The 24,089-nt window shown below is 37.4% G+C and overlaps 1 protein-coding gene across 3 annotated transcripts in view; it reads left to right on the top strand.

Annotated features, from left to right (window-relative positions):
- Positions 1–24,089, top strand: part of STYK1 (serine/threonine/tyrosine kinase 1) — a 52,633-nt gene that overhangs the window by 22,002 nt on the left and 6,542 nt on the right. For 2 of the 3 annotated variants that reach the window (XM_058282798.1, XM_023591642.2), the window contains 8 exons: positions 6,511–6,663; positions 8,566–8,758; positions 10,311–10,455; positions 11,771–11,905; positions 14,302–14,568; positions 15,293–15,474; positions 17,906–17,989; positions 20,557–20,765. In XM_058282798.1, the coding sequence (XP_058138781.1) occupies positions 8,750–8,758; positions 10,311–10,455; positions 11,771–11,905; positions 14,302–14,568; positions 15,293–15,474; positions 17,906–17,989; positions 20,557–20,765 (1,031 nt within the window). In that variant the 5' untranslated portion in view covers positions 6,511–6,663; positions 8,566–8,749. The remainder of the gene's footprint in view (positions 1–6,510; positions 6,664–8,565; positions 8,759–10,310; positions 10,456–11,770; positions 11,906–14,301; positions 14,569–15,292; positions 15,475–17,905; positions 17,990–20,556; positions 20,766–24,089) is intronic. The other variant, XM_023591649.2, reaches the window with a different exon arrangement.

The following is a 24,089-nucleotide window of genomic DNA, read 5'->3' as shown; positions in this document are numbered from 1 at the left end:
TTGATCTTGTACTCTGCCACTTTACGGAATTCGTTTATTAGCTCTGGGAGTTTTGTTGTGGACTTTTTAAGGATTTTCTGTATAGAGAATCATACCATCTACAAATAATGAACATTTTCCTTCTTCCTTTTCAATTTGGATGGTTTTTATTTCCTTTTCTTGCCTAAATGCTCTGGGAAGAACTTCCGGTACAATGTTGAATAACAGTGGTGATAGTGGGCATCCTTGTCTCATTCCTGATCTTAGAGGGAAAACTCTCAGTCTTTCACCATTAAGTAGGATGTTAGCTGTGGGTTTTTCTTATATGCCTTTTATTGAATAGAGAAGGTTTTCTTCTATTCCCATTAAATTCCTGTAAAGGGTGCCGGATTTTATCAAATGCTTTCTACATCAATTGAGATTATCAAGTGGGGTTTTTCCCCCTTCATTCTGATAATTTGGTATGTTAAGAACATTACTTGATTTTCTTATGTTTGACTATACTTGCAAACAGGGATAAATCTCACTTGATCATGGTGTGTACTTTTTTTTTTTTTTTTTTTTGGTGTGTGTAATTCTTTTAATGTACTGTTGGATTTGGTTTGCTAGTGTTTTGTTGAGGGTTTTTGCATCTATATTCTTAAGAGATATTGGTATATAATTTTCTTTTCCTGAGGTATCTTTATCTGGTTTGGTGTGAGGCTGATGTTGGCCTTGTAGAGTAAATTAAGGAGTGTTTCCTTCTCTTCAATTTTTTGAAAGAGTTTGAGTGGGGCTGGTATTAATTCTTCTTGGAATGTTTAGTAAAATTCCCCTGTGAATTTCTCTCATCCTGGGCTTTTCTTTGAGGAGAGATTTTTGATTGCTTTATTAGTTATTGGTTTGTTGAGATCTTTTAGTTCTTCCTGAGTCAATGTAAATCGTTTGTGGGCTTCTTAGAATTTCTTCATTTCATCTAGATTATCTAATTTATGGACATACAGTTCATAGTATCCTCTTACAGTCCTTTTTATTTTAGTGGGATTGGTAGTACTGTCCCTCTTTTCATTTCTGATTTTGTTGTATCCTATGTCTTATGTTCTTAGTCAGGCTAGTTAATGGTATGTCAGTTTTATTGATCTTTTCAAAGAACTGACTTTTGGTTTTATCAATTATCTCTATTGGTTTTTATTTCTATATTTCATTTATCTCCTTTCTAATATGTGTTATTACCTTCCTTCTGCTGACTTTGCTCTTCTTCTAGTTCTTACAGTTTTGAGATTAAGTCTCTAATATGAAATTTTCCTTCTTTTTTAATGTAAACATTTAGAGCTATAAATTGCCCTCTCAGTACAGCCTCTGCTGCATCCCATACATTTTGGTATTTTGAATTTTCATTTTCATTCACCTCAAAATATGTCCTAATTTCCCTTGTGATTTCCTCTTTAACCCATTGGTTGTTTAAAAGTACAGTGTTTAATTTCCAAATTTTCCCTTTCTCTCTCTGTTATTGATTTCTAGCTTCATTCTGTTTTGGTCACAGAAGATACATTGTATGATTTCAATATTTTTGAATTTGAGACTTGTCTTGTGACTCAAGATATAGTCTATACTGGAGAATGATCCTTGTATACTCCAAAAGAATGTATATTCTGTTGTTGTTGGGTGAAGTGTTCTGTATGTGTCTGCTAGGTCTAATTGGTTTAGAGTATTGTCAAGTCTTGTATTTCCTTACTGATCTTCTGTCTAGATGTTCTATCCATTATTGAAAGTGGTATATTAAATTCTCCTACTACTGATATAGAACCATCAATTTCTTCCTTCAAATCTGTCAGTATTTGCTTCATATATTTTGGGGCTCTGCTGTTAGGAGTGTATATATACACACACACACACACACATATTTATAATTGTTTTGTCTTCTTGTTGAATTGACCCCTTTATCAATATAAAGGCCATCTTTGTTCTTTGTGACTGTTGTTGACTTAAAGTCTATTATCTGATTTCAGTATAGTTATCCAGCTCTCTTTTGGTTACTACTTGCATGGTATATTTTTTCCATCCTTTCCCTTTCAATCTACCTGTGACTTTCAATTTAAAGTAAGTCTTTTGCAGAGAGCATATAGTTGTGTCATACTTTTTTTTTTTTAAGATTTATTTTATTTCTCTCCCTTTCCCCTGCATTGTCTGCTCTTTGTGTCCATTCACTGTGTGTTCTTCTGCATCCACTTGCATTATCTGGTGGCCCTGAGAAACTGCATCTCTTCTTTGTTGTGTCGTCTTGCTGCATCTGCTCTCCCTGTGTGTGGTGCCACTCCTGGGTGGGCTGTGTTTTTTTTACATGGGGCAGCTCTCCTTGCGGGGTGCACTCCTTGTGTGTGGGGCACCCCTACATGGGGGTGTCCTTGCATGGCAAGGCACTCCTTGCACGTGGCAGCACTGCGCGTGGGTCAGCTTACCACATGGGTCTCAGAAGACCCTGGGGATTGAACCCTGGGCCCTCCCTATGGTAGATGTATGCTTTATCAGTTGAGCCATGTCCACTTCCCACATTATACTTTTTAAAATCCATTCTGCCAATCTCTGCCTTTTGCTGGAGAGTTTAATCCATTTGCATTTACATCCACTATGGATAATGAAGGACTTTCTTCTGTCATTTTGCTATTTAGTCTATTTATTTAGTCTTTTACATCTTATATTTTGTGACCCCTCAATTCTTCTGTCAATGCCTATTTTATATTCATTTGATATCCTATATTGTACATATTGAGTGCCTTCACATTTCCTTTTATCCTTTTGTTTAACATGGAGTTAAAATTTAGCATCTTAAGTATATAACAATCATATTTGGGTTGATACCAACTTCATTTCAATAGTGTATACATATTCGTACTTGTTACCAATATGTCTTTGTATTGTCTGTCCAAAACCATAGATTTATCTTTACTTCTTATTTATTTGCATTTTAGCATCCGTAGGGAGTAAGAAGTGGAGTTACATCCCAAAACATACAATACTATAGTACTGGCATTTATAATTACTCAAATTGTTACCTTTACTGGATGTCGTTATTTCTTTATGCTACCTTTGAACCACTGTCTAGTGTCCTATCTTTTCAGTTTTAATAACTCCCTTTTAGCATTGCTGATAGGCAGGTACAGTGATGATAAACTCCCTCATCTTTGCTGGATATAAAATTCTTGACTGGCAGTAGTTTTCATTCAGCAATTTAAATATTTCAACCTACTGTCTCCATGGTTTCTGATGAGAAATTGGCATTCAATTTTATTGTACATTACAAGTTGCGTTTCTCTTGCAGTTTTCAGAACTCTGATTTGTCCTTTGAATTCGATACGTGATCAATTTATGATGGGGTATATTTTTCATCATGTTTATCCTGTTTGGTGTTCTCTGGGATTCTTGGATGTGCATAGTCACATCTTTCGCTAAGTTTGGGAAATTCTCTGTCATTATTTCTTTGAATGTTACTTCTCCGCCTTTCGATATTTCTTCTCCTTCTGGGATTCCCATAATGCATATATTGTTATGTTTCATGGTGTCCCAAAGATCTCTTAGACTGTTTTTGTGTTTTATAATTCTTTTTACTTTCTGCTCCTCAGCCTGACTCACTTCAATTGTCTTGTCTTTAATTTGCTGATTCTTTCTTCTGCCAGCTCCAACCTGCTATTGAAACTGTGTTTCAATTTTTAAAAAATTTCTATTATTGTGTGATTCAGCTCCAGTAGTTTTGTTTGGTTCCTTTTTAATATTTCTATCTCTTTACTTAGATTCTCATATTGTTTATTCATTGTTTTCCTGATATCCTCTGGTTCTTTCTCTGTATTTTCCTAAATCTCCTTGAGCATGTGGAAGATTATTTTTTAAAAGTCTAAAGTAACTTATAGACTATCATTAACAGTAATATTGTAATACTTTTGTAGCAAAGGCAGAGAAGGTATTATATCAATGCTAAAGGTAAAAAAAGAATATGGGATTTAGTTTTATGAGATATGAATATGATCGAGCTTTTTTTTCCTCTTCATTTTCTTCTTTAAAAAGAACCAACCTGTGTTCATTTATTCATCTTTTGAAACACTGGAGAAAGAGTTGAGTTTGTTTTTAGAATTATATAAGATAAATGTGGCTCGACAGAATTTTTTAAAGAAATGCTTCCATAATTTGTTAAGCTGCCTTTTGTCTGTTCTTTCATTTTTTGAAGTTGAAATAAGGTTATTTTTTAATTTTAAGACTTTTTCCAGTATGTCTACAGTCTGGTCTTCCTCAGAGGTTGTTTTCTGGATTTTTTATCCTCTTCCTTTTGATGGGCTATCATTTCCTGTTTCTTTATTTGTCTTATAATCTTTTGTTGCACACTGTGTACATTTTAATATTTTAAATTGCTTGGTCTGGGAATTATTTGGAAATACCTGTTTCTTGATTTTGCAACCAGCTGGTGATAGCACAGAGAATTTGAGTGTCAGCCCTGCTCCTATCAAGATGGTCTGCCCAAGACCAATTCAAAGAGCAGGGTCCTCCCAGTCTTTTCTGGGCTTCTGTTTTGTCCTGGGCTTGTGCTTGTTAAATGCTTTGGAATTCTTCCATTTACAGTATTTTGGATGCCCCTCTATTTCCCAGGAGACAATACTTTCTCCCTCTCTGGGTACAGGTAAGCCTTTGCCCAGGGCCACTTGCCTGAATAGTTTCTTAAACTTCCTTGTTGTCTAAACTGCTCTTGTCTGGAGGGCAAATGGGGGGAGGGGAGCACCAGAGAGGAGTTTCTCAAGTCAGGCTTCACACACACTCTCCCCAGAACAAGGCCAGGGACTCTTGAATGGGGCTCAGATGGACTCCAAACTTCCCTGGAGAGGGGTTCTGGCAGGGCACCCGGAGCTTCTTCTGCGGCTTCCCAGAGCTGTGCTTTCCTGACCTGCCCAGCGAATGCAGCCCTTCAGCTCTCCCTCACAGCTCTGAGGAAGTGCAGCATCTTTCAGTCTTCTCAGCTGCCTTTGTCAGGGCTGGTGGGAACAATGGCACCCTCAGAGCAGGACCCCTAGCCATCCAAAGTCCTTCTTCAAAAGCTGTGGCCATGGTGGTTGCTGAAGGCAGGGAGAAGGAAAAAGAGATGAGATATAGGGGCATTTTCAGGACTTGGAGTTGTCTTAAATGATATTGCAGGGACAGATGCTGGACATTATATATCCTGCCATAACCCACTGAATGTACTGGGGGAGAGGGTAAACTACCATGTAAACTGTAATCCATGAGGTGCATCAGTGCTCCAAAATGTATTCACCAAATATAATGAATGTGCCACAATGATGGAAGAGGTTATTGATGTGGGAAGATTGGGGGAGTGTGGGGTGGGCTATGTGGGAACCTCATATTTTTTAATGTAACATTTTTTTTTTCTATGTATCTTTAAAAAAAAAGACAATTTAATAATAATAAAAAAGCTGTGATCCATTAAGGAAGAGGGTGTTTCTGTGCCTTTCTGTCACTAGTGAGCTAGCATGGGGCCAGACTCCGCGGGCTGCCTGGTATTTACCAGAATTTACCGGCCTCTTCCTCCAGCTCTTCCTTGCACATACAGTGTTATTGGACTCTGGAGTTTCAGAATAGTTGCTTCAGACAATTTCTGGCTGTTTAATATTGTTTGTGGTGGAAGGACTGAATCCTAGAGCTTCATACTTTGCCCTCTTCCCCTACCATCTCCTCAATTTATTTTTATTGGATCTGAAACAAGCAGATCAGCTTGTTTATCAGAATGTTGGAGATAAGTAATTCTGGAATCCTCTAGATCTGAGGCAGTTCTTCTTTACCTCTTTTTTGTCTTAATATCTTCACTCCATTAAGTGAGATTTTGCTAGACAGTAAAAGGGTAAGCATGAAATGAGGGGGAGAAGAGAAAACTGAGTGACAAAGCGAGAAGGTTATAAGTCATTGGGTCCCTGCCCCACAGCCCACAGCTATTAATAACTAACTTCCTTAACCCTAGTATGGCATCCACTTGGAGGGCAGGTCACTTATCTCTCTAAGAAGACAAGCATATGCTGATAAGCAAGTGGTAAGGATGAGGGGGAAGCTGGCATAGCAGGTCTAATCACAGTCTAGGTGGCCCCACCTAGAATGGGGCCAGATTTTATCTCAAGTTCAATCACAGATGTTCTCATAATATTTAAGCAGGCAGGGTCCAGGAAAATGAATCCAACTTTTAAAACATTCCTATTTTGTACATGTATTTTGGTAAGAAGAATTTCTTCTAGACCCTTACTGATAAATTAGTAATTGTGTCTGGGGGATTATATTGTATTTATTGAATAGAAATATCACCAGGTAAGGGTTGCATTATTGTTGCATACAGAAATGTCTTTGAGTGTAATAGGCCAGGTACAGAGATGTGGTGTGGCATTATATTGTGAGCATATGTCTAGTTATAATCGTTGATTTCTCTGAGTCTTGCAGAATTTGGGGTGGAATTCACTTCTCATTTTTACTCTTATTCTCATCATATTTATTGTATCTCCTTCTTTATTGTGCTCATTATCATTCTAGATTCTGAATGCAAGAAGGGAGCTAAAATCTTTTAACATGCCAAGAGAAAGAAGCAACTGAGAAGAGAAGGATCAAGGAATGATAACCACAAATGAGGAAATAATATTGCTTAATTAGAATTCTGCCTGAAGAGTTTTGGTACTGCAGATATAGGTATGTGTAAACTGTAGAAAAGCGGTATTCAAACTTATTTGCAACTATCAAATGTCATTATCATAATAATTTCATAACTTCACTGGACCCTTAATTACAAGTTAATTTAAGATTCACTTAATTTAGTTATGCATTGCCCTCAAAAGAGATAATGCTTTTTATACTTAAGAGTTTTACAGTTCAGCTAAGAGGAAAAGCAGTCATCAACATGCATTGGTTTTGCTTGTTCTTGAAACAGTGGAAAATATATCTAGATATAAGTGAAAGGGAAAGAGTCTCGGTCATTGTACAGAAATGTTGGCCAGCAGTATTCTTCTAATGGTCAGATGGATTAGAATCTAATCCATTTGAAGAGTCATCCTAGAAGAGTTTGCCATCAAGGCATGACTGCTCAACTTGACATACAAAGTCATGTGGGAAATGAATATTGATTGCAGATAGAAAAGTCATGGAGACGAATATATGGTTACAAATGAATATGAGAGTCTTGATATAAGAACTTGGGTGGGTTTTCGGTGGTGTAGACTTTCTTGGCAATGTGGGAATGCCTAGTGTAGATACCTTAAAAATCTTGGACTTATTTGGAATACTTCATGTATTCCAAATACATGGACAAAATGCAATTATTGGAAAGAGCTTATTGTGCAAACATCTGGAAAGGGATTTCATGCATTGGGCCTCATCACACATATATTTGTCTCTTTGCTCCAGCATCCAGTTTCATTAGGCTGCTAGGTACTAATAAGCCTAACCTCTTCAAAGTACTCACATGCAAATAAAACTGATGGTGAGAACCTGGAATAATAAAAAATCATATTGAATCCAAAGGTGGGTTCTCTCTAAACAACTAAGCGTCATATCTGGGTATAAAGGTATAAGTGTGTTTAAGTTATTGGGTGTGGGTGTATTTGACCCTGTGCCTGTAGTTGGGTGTGACCCACCATGAGCAATTCCAATTGGAGGTACCTGTACAACATATTTTAGTTTGTTAAAAGCTGCTGGGAGCGATATACCAGAAATGGGATGGCTTTTTAAATGGGGATTTATTAGGCTAAAAGATTACCATTCTAAAGCTATGAAAATGTCCAAATCCAGGCATCATCTGAGATGCTGTCTCACTGAAGGTTGCCTTCTGGACTCCTGATGCATGGCAAGACACAATGGTGGCATCTGCCTGTCTGGCCTTCTTCTCCAGGCCTACTTTCTCCCTGAGCTCAGCTGTGGGTGGCCAAGCACATGAAAGGGTGGGCCACTCCTCTCTCCCTCTCCTCTAGGTTTTGTTGCTAGTTCTGCTTCAGGCTGCTCCACTTGTGACTTTTCTTTCTTCTAGATTTCTCTCTGAGCTCCTAGGTTCTTTCTCTCCATTTCTGCAGCTTTTTCTCAGTGTGTCTGCAGCTTTTTAGCCTCTGATTATAAAGGACTCCAGTAAGAGAATTAGGGGCCAAGCTGGGTCCCAAAATCTAATCAAAGACCCTTAACTGAATCTAATCAAAATGTCTCACATATAATAGGTTTACATGCACAGGACTGGGTTAATTTAAGAATGTAATTTTCCAGGGTCCACAAAAGACTCAAACCAGCACAACACAGAATTTTAAATTACTTCCTTCAGTATGTGTTAGTGGGTGTGTGGTTTGGTTTCTGGGCAGAGCTCACAAGTCTGATCTGGCTACTCAACTGCCTCTTTCCTCCACTTGTGCTATGGTAAGGGAGATTATGTTCACGGAACCTACCCCTTGGAGAGTCAGACTTGTTAAACTGGCTGCTCCCTGAATGAAAACAATTACATCTGATAATATACTGAAAAAGAAGCAAGAGGAAAGGGAAATAAGAATGAGAATGGTGGTGAGAAATTTTCAAATAGCTTCTGAATTCTAGCTAAGCTAATGTTTTATTTTCAAGGCCTTCTCCTTTGCTCCACCCTCTTATGGCCCCCTCTTTCTTGCCTGCCCTGTTCACTGGGGATCCTGTCAACCAGCTGCACACCTGTCTCACTTCTGCATTGTAAGGAATTGTTTGACTGGCATCCCTACATACAAGCTTATGGAGCTCCAGGAAGAGTGAAAAGGGGCTGAGGCTATGGACCATGTTGGCGGTAATAGTCTGATGATGTTCTTTCATAATCTGTAAGAAATGTTCCACAACAATCTAAGGTGTTGGTGGAGGAGTGATGGATGGGAATTCTGCACATTATGCATGATTGTTTTTTAAGCTCACAATTTTGCGAATAAAAAAGCCAATATAATATGAAAAAAATGAATAAAGAATTTTGGAAAAACTTTCAAAATAAAAATGCTAGAAATAAATGGTAGAAATCCCCTGATATCAATTAAAAAGGGGGGGGGCTGGGCAGGAACTGGGAGGTTTCTTTACATATATGTTTTAGGCACTGAGAGACTCTGCCTCAATAAGTAACATTGTGGTTATTAGTATCAATGATACAATGCAATGTATAATTGACAATAAAAGACAGCATATTATGGCTAATGTAACAATACAGTTTAATATCATATAAGCTACAATTCTAATTTTTTGTTTTCTCTTTTTATCAAATCAATGTGAAATTGGCTCACATACTTAGTACTACCTGGACAGCAGAAAATCACTATATTTTATTTCAGATCAATCAGAATCAAAGAAGTAGACTTTGTTGATCATAAAACCAGGGAGAGTCTTGTCAAGCAAGGGCAAATTGTAATGTTTGTAGAATGTGGATGAGCAGTAATGACCCATTCTTTTCAGAAAGAGAGAACCAGGTTTCTGGAGATGTCATTTCAAGTGTGTGACCAATAATAAAACCTTAAAAGTGATGCACATAAATCATCTCTAGCTAGACACACAAGAGCTAGTTAGTACAGCCCACTTGAAGGAAAATTGGGAACTGGGTAAATGGAGATGGATGGGATGGGAGAAGATTATTATGGTATACAAGTTTGTGTTTTTTATTTTTGAGCCATATGACTTTATTTCATTTTTATATTTTTAAAGAGAGAAAGAGAAGATGGTTTGGTACTAACACTCCCTTTAACCTATATTCTAGTAAGAATGAATGTCTGTGTCTATTTCTGATAGGCAGGGAAAGCTTCTAGGAGCTCTGTGAGCCACAGAATTTAACAGTTTTTATTGATAAATGCTGCCTGGTTGTGTGTTGTGAGGATGCAGGGGGTGATGTTTCAGAGAAAGAAGGCAAGTGCATAACCCATCTCTCTTGAAACTTGCCAACCACTCATTGTCTGAGTTAACTTTGTATGAAAATGAAAATTAAATGTTTTGTTTAACAAATAAGTGATGCACAGCTAAAGAAAATTGGACATGAGTAACGACAGCAAGTAAGGTAGATCTTGCCCACACAAACCAGGGACCACTGTGATTACGAAGGCAGGTGCTGCGAAGGAGTCCTAGGGGGCAGGGCAAGTATTGGCTTTAAAATAATTTGCCTAACAACGGAAGGAAAGAACAAGACCAGATCAGGCCCCTACTTGCTGTATAATAGAGAAGAGAAAAGGCCAGGAAAACTGTTCTTTCAGCCTAAATATCAGGTGGTTGGATAGAGATAAATGGATGGTTCAGAGAGTTCCAGGTAGTCCTGGAACTCTAGCCTAGAGGGGCATTTAAAAATTCTTTTTTTGCCATTCTGTTTTTTCCAGAACGATTCAATCCTTGGGGATCACACCTCTGCTCTCTGCATTCTCTGTGGGTGCAGCACAGGCACAGGCAGTGCTGTGGCAATGGGTGATGAGAGCGGGATGACTAGGAGGCTCCTGGAATGCAGTCAGAGTGACAAGTTATGTGGTAAGTACAGATAACATACATGCCTCTCTTCTGATTGTAGGATTATGGAGACTAAGATCTGGACAGGTTTCTTGAAGGAGGATGATTTGAGTTCTTATAGAAATAAAGATAGTGGTAAAAGAGGAAGAGGACCTAGAACCCGTTGTCTTTGGAGGAGAGGACACAAATGCCAATCAAAGATCTAGAAGCTGCATCCTCTGCCCAGTAGGATAAATGACAGTAGAGACAAAGGGCACATTTGAAGGGCTAAAAAGCAAGGACATTGGGTTTCTTTTTTATTAGATTTCTCCAATAATGGCCAGTAATTCCATTGAATGGAAGTGGAGGAGAAGAAAGAAGAGATATCTTTTTATCAAATAGTCTTTATTTCTTAAAGTAGTTTTAGGCATACAGAAAACTTGTGCAGGAAGTACAGAGAGTTCCCATATACCCTCTCCCTCCAACACACACACAGACACAGTTTGTCCACTATCTTGCATTACTGTGGAATGTTTGTTAGAATTAATGAGCAGACACTGTTGCATTATTATTAACTAACTTTGTGGTTTACATTTGGGTTTACTCTTTGTATTGTACAGTTCCGTGGGTTTTGACTAATGCATAATGTCATCTATCCAGCATTCTAGTATCATGCAGAATAGTTTCAAAGCCCCTGTGCCCTTTCTATCCAACCTCCCACCCCCAACTGCTGGCAACTACTGATCTTTTTACTGTCTCTACAGTTTTGCCTTTTCATATAAAATGCCATAAAGTTGAAATCATACAAACTTTTCAGACTGGCTCCTTTCACGGGCATTTAAGGTTCTTTCATGTCTTTTCATGACGTGATAACTCATTTCTTTTTATCACTGAATACTATTCTTTTGTACGGATGTACCACATTTGGCTTTTCCATTCACCTAGTGAAGGACATCTTGGTTGCTTCCAATGTTTGGCAACTATGAATAAAGCTGCTATAGACATTCACATGCAGGTGTTGTTTGTGTGTATGTATGGATTTCAATTTTCAGTTCATTTGGGTAAATACCTAGGAGCACGATTGTTAGATTGTATGGGGTTTAGCTTTGTAAGAAACTGTCAATCTGCCTTCCAAAGTGGCTGTACCATTTTGCATTCCTGCTAGCGATGAAGGTACTGATTTTCCTCCTCCTTCCCAGCATCTGTTGGTGTCAGTGTTTTGGATTTTAGCCATTCTAATAGGTGTGCAAGAGATGATACTTTTGCATATTATGAGCTGAGTACTGATGGACTGGGTAAATTGTGTGGACATCAGGGGAGGCTTCTTCACATTCTTCCTGATTGACTTTCTACTCAGTTGTCCAGTATGAGCAGTATGAGGTCATTATCATCCCAACCTTCCTTGTTGGCACCTTCCTCATCCTTCTTGGGGTAATCCTGTGGCTTTTTATCAGAGGACAGAGAGCCCAACAGCAGCCTCCTGGACTCCGAGGTAAGACCTATACTTTGAGGCTGGGGAGGGGCGTTGGGAGGATGAGACTGGAGAAAGTATAACCCAAGTTCTTAATGGCCCCAAGCATAGAGGCCAGGACCCTGCAATGGGAGAGACATGGGTCTACTGTCTCCTTTAGAGGTAGAGGGAGATGAACTCTTCTCTAGGAAGTCCAACATAGGAGCTCAATAAGTGATTTTTGACTGAATGGAAGAGTAGCCAAGTGAGGCATCACATGACCTGTTTCTGTGTCTTTATCCAACTTGACTACTAAAACCCTTGTCCATGTGAGTGTCTAAGGGCTGGGGAGGAAGACCCTGGGTAAAGCCCAAGGCTTTGTTACTAGCCTTGAAAGATGACATTTTACCCTAAATGCATCCCAGTCCTACTCTTTGCCTCTGGAATATATGATGAAGAAGGAGTGACCTTTGTAATAGTTTTTGAAGTGTGAGTAGGAAATGAAAACAGGTATCCTGGAGTACCACCGAGCATATAATGAAAAGAATCAGCATACACATGAAACTAGGAGTGAAAAGAGGGAAATAATTCCTGGTAATTAAGTGATCTCTGTAGTGACTCATCCCTAATCCTTCTCTTAAAATTTACCCAAATTGTCTGCTCAGTCTTTAAAAATATTTCTCTAATCTCATTTTCACTGCTTTGATTCTTCACATACCTTCTTTTATCCATTCCCCCTGATGCTACCAAAAGAACTCCTGCCAAGATCATCAAGGACATTTATGTTGACAAATCCAATTACCAATTAATTCTCAATCCTCATATTACTTGTCCTATTAAAAGCATTTGAAACAACTTTTCATTCCATCCTTCATGAAATTAAAAATGTTTTAAAAATCTACTGTCACTTCCTAAGTCTCATGGGTTCAAATACTTTATTCTGGCCGTGGTCTCCCTGGAACTTCAGGTTCTGTATTACACCTCCTACCCATTTAGATACAATACACACCTCATAAGTATTATGTCCAAATAAAAGGTCCTGGAAGCCCTCACAAATTTCCTCTCCCTAAAATCTTCCTTATCTTAGTAAATGGCAACTCTAACCTTAAATATGTTGAGTCTAAAACCTTGAAAATATCACTTCTTTCTCTCATATTTCATATCCAATCCATAAGCAAACCTTTAAACTATATCTTCAAAATATTCCTAGAATTTGCCCAGCTATCATAACTTCTACCATTTCCACCCTGGTCCAAGCCAATATCATCCCTCATAGATCATTGTAATATACTTTGTAATATGTTCCCAACTCCCATCTCACTCAAAATTTACAAAACGAGACAACATTCTTTCACTGGCTAGATACTATATGATCTGTTCCATCTCTGGCCTCATCTCTCTCTCTCTCTCTCTCTCTCTCTCTCTCTCTCTCTCTCTCTCTCTCACTTTCTCTCTCATTGAGAGAGATGACTTTCTTGTTCCCCCTCAAATATACCAAATCTGCTCCTTCCTCAGTGCCTTTGTACTTGTTCCCCTTGGCTACAGTATTCTTTCTCTTATCAGAATGGTTTGCGTCCCAATTTTTCTTAGGTCTTTTCTCAAATCATCTCATGAGAAAGGACTTCCCTGACCCTCAAGTTAAAAATAGTACCTGCCGTGGATGCTTCTTATTTCCCTTATCCTATGTTATTTGCCCCCATACACTAGTTGCCCGACATTATTTTCCATTTCGTCTCTCCTGTGACTGGAGTCTAATCTTCATGAAAAGTCTGGGCTTTGTCAATTCCCAATACCTAGGACAGTGCCTGGCATGTAGTAGGTGATGTTTATTGAATAAGTGGATGGTGGATGAATGAATGAATGAATAAAGATTTAATAAGAAGAATGGGCCTCTCTTTTCCAACTAAAGTTTTTTTCTGGCTAAAAAATGGGGAAAGTACCAGAAGATTTTTGACTGAGATCCTAGGAAATATGAAATAATTTGGCTTTTGGGACAACTTCAGGGAGGAAGAACAACTGTACCTTAGAGCTCAGTAGCCATCCATACTTCCCCTCACCCCTGGAAGCTACTTGATTAATATAAATAACACTCCACTTGCAGTTATCACCCACCTTTAGGCCCCTGTGGTTCGAGTATGTGTTCAGGAACTTTAACTTTCTCTATACCATACTCATGGGGAATACTGAGCTGTAATCCAGAGAAAGACAGAAAGGAAATGTCATTACCACTTTCCAGTGTTGTTCTAGAAGTAATGGGCATTATTATAGAGGTTCTATAAAGTTGGTATTAATGTTGGTTCATAGAGAAACATCATGTCCACATTGGCCAGAGAGAAAATTGCTGATGAAGGCAGTTCTTTGCCAGGTTGTTCCGGGCACTGCTTTCCTAGAGTCCCAAGGGCAGAGGGGAGCTTGTTGGTATCATCTCTTTGTTTCAGGCGTTGCTCCCTCATCTCCATCGAGGGGTCTAAGCTGGAAAGCAGCAGGACTTGGAGGAAATGTATTTGTGCCACTTAAGGAGACATCAGTGGAGAGCCTTCTAAAAGTCACCACACCGGCCCTGGCTAAGCTGCAGGTGCCCCGGGAGCAACTCTCTGAAGTTATGGAGCAGATTCACAATGGTAGTTGTGGGGCCATCTATCGAACCCAGATGAACACTGGAGACCTGGCTAAGCCCAAGAGTGTTGTCCTCAAGGCTTTAAAAGGTAAAAAGAGAAGTGTTAGACTTCCCTTCCCCTTCCTGAGCCCCTATCAGTGAATGCCAACTGGCTTTGCAAACATTAAGATGTTAGTAAACAGACAGTAGAGATCACAGCTGTCTGCAGAAGATGGCGTAGGAGCTTGAGACAGAAATGCTCTTCTTGGGTCTCATCCTCTACCTCATTTTTATAAAGATGTATTTTCATTTATTTATTTCATTATTTGGCACCTTTTCCTGATACTATATTTCTCTTTTTTCTGATACTCATGATAAGGGCCAGTGATGGTGGATATATTAAAACAAACAAACAAACAAAAAACGATAAGGACAGATAAGATCATTAATGAAAAGGCCTAGGCAGTGATAATAGTTTTTTAAAATTTTATTGTGGTAACACATTATACAGCATAAAATTTACCGTTTTTTAACCACATTTCAGTGGTGCTAATTATATTCAAAAGATAATACTGAACCTAACGCTTGTCAATTTAGGCAGATGAAGGCCCATCTGGTTCTATGAGCTCTAATTTTACATTCCCTTTGACAAAAGATCAGTGATGTTAGGGGTATGCTCTTCTGATTGGTTCCCTTTCTATTTACTTTTTGTCTGCACTCACCTTGCTGAGGAGCCTTGAAAATTCCCATCTGAGGTTACTTCCTGCACCATGCCATCCCCTTCATGGTGGTGATCTGACTGCTTACTGCCCTGCCTCTTCTGTCCCCCACAGAACCAGCTGGGCTCCACGAGGTACAGGATTTCTTAGGGCGAATCCAATTCTATCAGTACCTGGGAAAGCACAGGAACCTAGTACAGCTGGAAGGCTGCTGCACAGACAGGCTGCCACTCTATATGGTGCTGGAGGATGTGGCCCACGGGGACCTGCTCAGCTTTCTCTGGACCTGTCGCCGGGTGAGAAGTAACATAGAGGTGTTAGGGGGGAAAGACTTGACATGGCTAATTAGCTGTTCACATGTCCGTTAACCTGGCAAATGACAAACTGTAGAGACATTATAATAGCATGACAGAATGATTGAATAGCACTGGCCAACAGACTTTTTTCAGTGATGGAAATGTTTGATGTCTGCTTCATCCAATATGGTGGCCACTAGACACATGTATGTGGCTAACATGGCTGAAAAACTGAATTTTTAATTGTATTTAATTTTAAATAATTTAAATTTAAATAGTCACGTGTGGCTAATGACTACTGTATTGGGCAGCACAAGTTTAGAGAGTTGGCTTTAGAATTCACTTCCTACTAGCTATGTGATTTTGTATATCACTTCTCTAAGCTTGAGTTTTCTAAATCTGTAAAATGGGTATAAACATGTTCATATAAAAAATTTTAAATTACATACTTAAAAACATAGCAGTGATTGGTATATAGTAAGCACTTGTAAAATTGTAACTGTTATAAAGATAATAACAGTACAACATAACTTGTTAATAGTGATTGTAATTTTGTTGTTGCTGTTGTTATTGTTAAGTGTGTCTTCCAATCTGTACTACCATGCTTAGTATTCGGGGCTGACTTAATGAGAGTCAACTTGTAAGTTTTTGCACCTCAAACTAATATTTTTAAAAATTAAAATGTATAGAATGTTCAGACTCAAGTGCACATGTTTTTTTCTTACAATGTCCTTTGTTCTCTATATATTCTTCTTTCTGAAGTGCTACCTGTTTTCTTAGTTAGTTCCTCTCTTGCTCATTGGTCAGTTAAATATTAATTTTAAAGCAGTTTTATTGAGATATATTCACATATCATACAATCTATCCTAAGTGTATAGTCAATGGCTTTTATTATAATCAAAATGTTGCACATTTATCACCACAAAAAAAGTTTTAGAACAATTTCATTACTCCAAAAAAGAAAAACTCCACATCCCTTAGCAGTCACCTCTCAGGCCCTCTATCCTTCCCCAGCCTATATAACCACTAATCTAATTTCATCTTTATAAATGGATTTGTATTTACATTTTATATAAATATAATCATACAATATGTCATATGGTGTCCGGTTTCTTTTACTTAACATAATGGTTTTTTAGGTGATATTAACATCTTGCAACATTAACATACATTTGTTCAGTTTCAAAGAAAAACAGTCTTATATATGCAATATTACCTGTATTCACATTTCAAATGTGGTTTTACTATGCTATACATTCCCATGTTACATGCTACATATTTTAGCTTTTCTTTTAGTAATATATGTGGTCTTAGATTTTCCCTTTAAACCATTGTCATACCCAAATAATAGCACTGCTAGTTACAAACATTATGTTGTGCTTTCACCTTTTCTATTAAAGTTCAATATTAATTAAGCCTCTTTAACATTTGGTCATTGTACTACTGAATATAATATTCATTGAAAAGGCATGCTATGAACATCTGCCAGTGGTAGAAATCAAACTATTTATAAGTCTTTGGCATTTTAAACCATTTAAAAATGAATCATCTATAATTTGTTCTGTGCTCCAAATGCACCAATTCCTTTCAATTTCTCAAAACTATCATGCTTCTCTATTTTAGATAATTTTCATATTCTCTTTTTGTTACACTAAACTTCTCCCTTCTCCTCTTGGCATAGTTAATGCCTGCTTATCCTTTAGATCTCATAAAATTTTTTCCTGTTAATCTTGTATGGTATGCATGATTGTTTTGTTAACTTACAACTTCTCAGATTTAAAAAAAGCCAAACCCCGCCCCCCCAAAACCACCACTTTCCCAGTCAAACTTTGTGTTTTCTGCATAATCTTTCTGCAAACCCATAACTTCTCTAATTAAAAAATAAAAGTAAAAACCTTTACCTGTCACTTCAAACAATCAGCTCTTCTCCCTGCCGTATCATAAGTTCTCTTAGCATTCTGAACGATTCCTTCATGGCCCTTAGAGATTTGTAACCACATAATTACATATGATTATGTGATTCTGATTCACACGTTCTGCTGCACCTTAAACTCCAGAAGCAGCAGCCATGTTTATTTTGCTCACTCTTCTGTTCCCTGCTCCTAAAGTGCTACCTGGCATAGAGTAGGCATTCAGTAAAGATGTTTTGAGTTAATGGGCTAAATTTATCACACACATTCAACAGATAGTTTTTCTGACTTCCCTCATTCTGCTATTCATCTACATTCTTTACCATTTTCCCAATCAAATGAAACATTGTACTTCTCTGTATATCTGAGATAGTCTCTCCTTGAATCTTAGTCCCCTATGTTTTTATACCTTTTTCTTAATTTTGATTTCTGCATTTCATTGTATCTCTGCCTTTCCTTTCTTTTAAATCTCTGCTAATGTGACTTTGATATAAGGCTCTTTTTTTTCTCTGTCTCTTTAGGATGTGATGACTATGGATGGCCTTCTCTATGATCTCACAGAAAAACAAGTATATCACATCGGGATTCAAGTCCTTTTGGCTTTGGTAAGGCTGGGCAAATGATAGCTGATGGTGGGGGATTTTCTTGTTAGCCTGGTATTTGATGTTACATTTCCCATATCTGTGGTCCTAAATGGGAAAGAAATATAAATAAACCTAAATGGAAGTTAGGGGGCAGAAACTCAAGCACTGATAAACTGTTTGTAGTCCTTTCTTTATGAAATAATTGAGATAATATATAGGATTGGTAATCCCAGACCCAAAATAGTCAATTTAGGGTTTTTAAAAGGAATGGGAAGGGTTTAAAATAGTTTCTCAGTTTAATGATTAAAAAATGAGAGCCAAGAGCTATATATCCATCTACCTGATACTTCTTCTTTCCATATATGCTAATTTTAATAGACGTAGAAGGGGCAAGTAGAGAAGCAGACCGAAAGAAGATATGGGAAGAGAAACTGAGTAGGTGAAAGGCTACAGAACCAGAAGGAACTATACACTTTTATACCTGAAAAACAAACAAGAAAAACTAGTTCAGAACATGTTTGGTTGGAGACTGAGTTTGATAATGAACACGATAGGGAATGCATGTATTTGAAAAAGAGTAAGAAATAAGTGGAAGACGAGAAGGGACAACAGTAAGATCATTCCTTTATTTTAAACTGTCTTAAAGAGGTTAAAAAAAGAACTCAGGGGTTAAGAAAAAAAATTTACCTTTGTCTGAATTATTTAGGAAATTCAGATGACTTTATATGTGATTATTTAGATTCTTGGCTTTTTATATTAGCCTTTGCTAGAGAAAATCCAGCCTCCATAACACTTTTACTTTAGGTTTGTGATAGATCTTACCACAATTGAGGTGCAAAATATACCATGGATCTAAATGGAATCAGGGAAAACTTAGATAAAAAGAGATCGTGAGGTGAAAAGAGAACAGTAGTTTCAGCTGAAGCTCCAATTGAGCAAGGAAAACATCATATAAATGAATATTGTGTGTGCTGTTCAGAGGGCCTAGTTGGTATGTTTTCTTTGTAAAATTAGGGTGTCATGAAACAGCATACCTTGTATTTGTAACCATAATTACAGAGGTGACTTTTGGGATGCATTATCACATTTATGATCATTGATCAGGGCTCTAGGTTACCTGTTACAAGGTAACATCATACTATTTTTCTTACTTTTAACCAACTCAGAGTCAGAAATTGATAATTTTTTCTTATAGCAGTTTAATTCCTTCGTTCTGAAGCCTCACCAGAGAGAGAAAATTTATGGTCCCTGTTTCCTTCATCATCAATGTTTTGTTTTGTTTTTTAAAAACCATTCTTGTGTAATAATCAGACCTCAGTCTCTAGCTCTTTCTATCATTTAAAGCTATTCAGCTTCTTCACATGCCTTGAATAGCTTGATGTTGGGGAGAAAGGACCCTAGTATGTTGATATCATCCATAAGTACAGTGATTCTCAAATGTTTTGTTGGCAGCATTAGAATAATTTGGGATAATTCTTAAAAATATAAGATTGCCGGGTAACTCTTCCTAGATTTCAATTGAGTAAATCTGGGGTGAAAGTCCTATATTTTTACAAGGCTCTCAGGTGATTTGCCATCTGGTTTGAGAATCATTAGTAGAGTTTGTAGTACTTTCTGTGAATTGCAATACCTGATTCTGGTCACCACCTCTTTATAATTTTGTGGACTTGTACAATCATTTAGATTTCTCTAAAAGATACTTCCTAACTCACCTCATCTAGTTACTTTAGGGACAAAATGAGTTGGTGTAAAACTCCATATAAATTCATTATTATGACACTCAGTTTTGCTGTTTATCCATTACCTCGTTTTTAGAATTCCTGCTAGAAACTTGAAGCCGATTTTCTTTTCCAATGACTACATTAGATGAGAGGAATATGAAATCAGGTCGGGGTCAGGGCTTGACATAGAGTGGGTGATTATACTTTCAAAACCCAATATTGGGAAACAGATTTGGCCCAACGGATAAGGCATCCGCCTACCACATGGGAGGTCCAAGGTTCAAACCCAGAGCCTCCTGACCTGTGTGATGAGCTGGCCCAGGCACAGTGCTGATGCATGCAAGGAGTGCCATGCCACGCAGGGGTGTCCCCCACGTAGGGGAGCCCCACGTGCAAGGAGTGCGCCCCATAAGGAGAGCCACCCAGCGTGAAAAAAGTACAGTGTGCCTAGGAATGGCGCTGTACAAACAAAGAGCTGATGTAGGAAGATGATGTAACAAAATGAGACACAGATTCCGGGTGCCACTGACAAGAATACAAGTGGACACAGAAGAACACACAACAAATGGACACACAGAGTGGACAAATGGGGAGTGGGGAAGGGGAGAGAAATTAAAAAACAAAACAAAACAAACGCTAATATTAATGTCATTTTGATTGTTGACTCCGTTTGGTAATCCTAAACATAATGCAAAAATGTCTGCTTCATTAGCATGAATGATTTGGACACGATATGCCATTATTTATGAGACTTGTTCAGAGTAGAAAATGTCTTTGTCTTTTGAGGATTCCTAGGACTGGCTTTACTCATTTGTAACCCAAGCATAACCTCAGACAGCTGATCCATCTTTGATCTTATCTTGACAGGAATTCCTCCAGGATAAGCATCTATTCCATGGGGATATGGCAGCCAGGAATGTCCTCATTCAGGCTGATCTCACTGCCAAACTCTGTGGACTGGGCCTAGCTTATGAAGTCCATGCCCGAGGGACCATCCCCTCTTCTAAAACCATACCTCTCAAGTGGCTTGCCCCAGAACGGCTTCAGAAGAAACCTGCTGGCATCAGGGGAGATGTGTACGGTTTGTTCCTGCTCTTTGGATTTCTTCCATTCGTGATGTGCATGTCCTCCAGTCCCTGAACATGATTGGGCCTACAAGTGAAATCTCTGTTTATGAGTCAGACATACTCTGAAGCAGAAATGTTAAGTGACAGAATTCATATTTTCAGATAGTCCTTCTATATTAGATCAGCAGCCCTAATTATGAAAAAAAAGAAAAAGAAAAACGAAAAGATCATTCACACTGATATGTGAGGATTTAATTCAGCAGAAATCCTCTTATTTGAAAGTGGTAGGTCCACTTAATCAAAAGATCAGTTGAACCAGGAATTACTAAAAGAAAAAATATGTATAGTGCAAATATTTTAACTTAAAACATATAAATGTACATTTATTCGCCTGCTAACTGCAGTTTTATGTTATGCTTCTTAGATAAAAAGCATCTATAGTGAATAACTTTTGAGCTCCAGTATGGAATGATACTAAATAGAGAAACTTGAAAACAATTTTGATGCAATTTCGTGGCACACTTTTATTCTTATTTTCCCCATTTTCTGTATTTTTCTCACCCATACTTATGACTGCACTTTCTTTCTGGCAGTTTGGTTTTTTTAAACAAATAAATTTTGATATGTATTAATAAAGCATACAATTCATCCAAAGTGTACAATCAGTGGTATTTGGTAAAATCACATAGCTGTGTATTCATCACTTCAATCGTTATTAGAGCATTTTCATTATTTCAATAATAATAACAAACGAAAAAACAGACAAAAACTTCATCTCTCAATGTGTCTGTTTCCCATGCTGTACATAGCTGCTATTTCTGACTATTCTTGAACAATGATTTATCTGTTTATTAAGCAGTTTTACTGAGACATATTCATATACCTTATGATCTATCCAAAGTATATGATCAATGGCTTTTAGTATAATCACACACACAAAAAAATGAAAAGATCATTCACACTGATATGTGAGGACTTAATCCAGTTGAAGTCCTCTTATTTGAAAGTGGTAGGTCCACTTAATCAAAAGGTCAGTTAAACCAGGAATTACTAAAAGAAAAAAAATATTTGTGGTGCAAATATTTTATTAAAATAAAATAAGTTAAAACTTAAAATATATAAATGTACAATTACTCACCTGCTATTTCTGAGTTTTCAGTTCAGTTTCATTGGTCAATCTGTCTGCCCTTATGCCAGTGCCATGCTGTTTATATTACTGTATCTAAGTAGTATGCTTTAAAGTCAGGAAGTGACAGTCCTCCAACTTCATTCCTCCTTTTTAAGATATTTTTGGCTATTCGGGGCCCTATATCCTTCCAAATAAATTTGATTATTGGTTTTTCAATTTCTGCAAAGAAGGCTGTTGGGATTTTTACTGGAATTGTGTTAAATCTGTAAATCAGTTTGGGTGGAATTGTCATCTTAATGATATTTAGTCTTCCAATCCATGAACATGAAATGTCCTTCCATTTATTTAAGTCTTTGGTTTCTTTTAGCAGTGTTTTATAGTTTTCTGAATACAGATCCTTTATGTCCTTGGTTAAGTTTATTCTTAAATATTTGATTGTTTTTGTCACTATTATAAATGGATTTTTTTTCTGATTTCCTCCTCAGATTGCACATCAGTAGTGTATAGAAATGCTTTTGATTTTTGCATATTAATCTTGTATCCCACCACTTTGCTGAACTTGTCTGTTAGCTCTAATAGTTTTGTAGTGGATTTTTCAGGATTTTCTGGATATAGGATCCTGTTATCAGTAAATAGTGAAAGTTCACTTCTTCCTTTCCTATTTGGGTGCCTTTTGTTTCTTTATCTTGCCTAATTGCTCTAGCTAGAACTTCTAGCACAATATTGAACAATAGTGGTGACAGTGGGCATCCTTGTCTTATTCCTGATCTCAGCAGGAAAACTTTCAGTCTTTCACCATTGAGTACAATGCTAGCTGCAGGTTTTTCATATATGCATTTCACTATATTGAGAAAGCTTCCTTCTGTCATATCTTTTGGAGTGTTTTTATCAAGAAAGGCTGCTGTATTTTATCAAATGCTTTTTCTACATCAATCACGGGAATCATGTGGTTTTTCTTCTTCAATTTATCAATGTGTTTTTTACAATAATTGATTTTCCTGTGTTGAATCACCCTTGCACACCTGGGATAAAACACACTTGATCGTGGTGTATAATCTTTTTCATGTGCTTTTGGATTCGGTTTTAAAGTATTTTATTGAGGATTTTTGCATCTATATTCATTAGAGATATTGGTCTGTAATTTTCTTTTATCATAGTATCTTTATCTGGTGTTGATATTAGGGTGATAGCTTCACAGAATGAGTTTGGCAGTATTCTTTCCTGTTCACTTTTTGGAAGAGCTTGAGCAGGACTGATATAAGGTTGTCTTTGAATAATTGGTAGACTTCACCTGTGAAACCATCTGGTCCTGGGCTTTTCATCTTTGGGAGGTTTTTGATCACTGTTTCAGTCTCTTCCTTTGTGATTGTTTTATTGAGGTCTTCTGTTTCTTCTAGGGTCAGTGTAGGTGGTTCGTGTGTTTCTAGGAATTTGTCCATCTCATTTACATTTTCTAGTTCTTTGGCATACAGATTTTCCTAGTATCCTCTTATTATTTCTCTTATTTCTGTGGGGTCAGTGGTAATGTCCCCTTCTTATTTCTGATTTTATTTATTTGCTTCTCTCTATTATTTTCTTTATCAGTCTAGCCTAGAGTTTGTGAAGGAACCAATTTGGTTTTGTTGATTCTATTGTTTTTTGTTCTTGATGTCATTAATTTCTGCTCTGATCTTTACTATTTCTTTCCCTTGGTTTGATTTGGGATTAGTTCACTCTTCTTTTTCTAGGTCCTTCATGTGTGCAGTTGGGTCTTCAATTTTAGCCCTTTCTTCATTTTTAATACAAGCACTGAGGGCTATAAATTTCCCTCTTGGCACTGTGCATTTGTGATATCCCATAGCTTTTGATATGTTGTGTTTTTGTTTTCATTCATCTCAAAATATTTGCTTGCGTTCTCTTGCAAATTCTTCTTTGGCCCACTGATTACTTAAGAGTGTCTTGTTTAATCTCCATATATTTATGAATTTTCTCTTTTTTCCATCTGCTATTGATTTCCAGCTTCATTCTGTTACAATCACAGAAAGTGTTTTTATAATTTCAGCCTTTTAAAATGTATTGAGTCTTGTCTTGTGACCCAACATATGGTCTATCCTGGAGAAGGACCCATGAACACTTGAAAAGAAAGTATATCCTTCTGTTTTGGCACACAATACTCTACAAATGTCTGTTTGGACTAGTTCACTTATCATATTATTCAAGCTCTC

Source organism: Dasypus novemcinctus, chromosome 20 (genome assembly GCF_030445035.2).
Source record: "Dasypus novemcinctus isolate mDasNov1 chromosome 20, mDasNov1.1.hap2, whole genome shotgun sequence".
NCBI lineage: Eukaryota > Metazoa > Chordata > Mammalia > Cingulata > Dasypodidae > Dasypus > Dasypus novemcinctus.
This window is presented reverse-complemented; position numbering and strand designations above follow the sequence as displayed.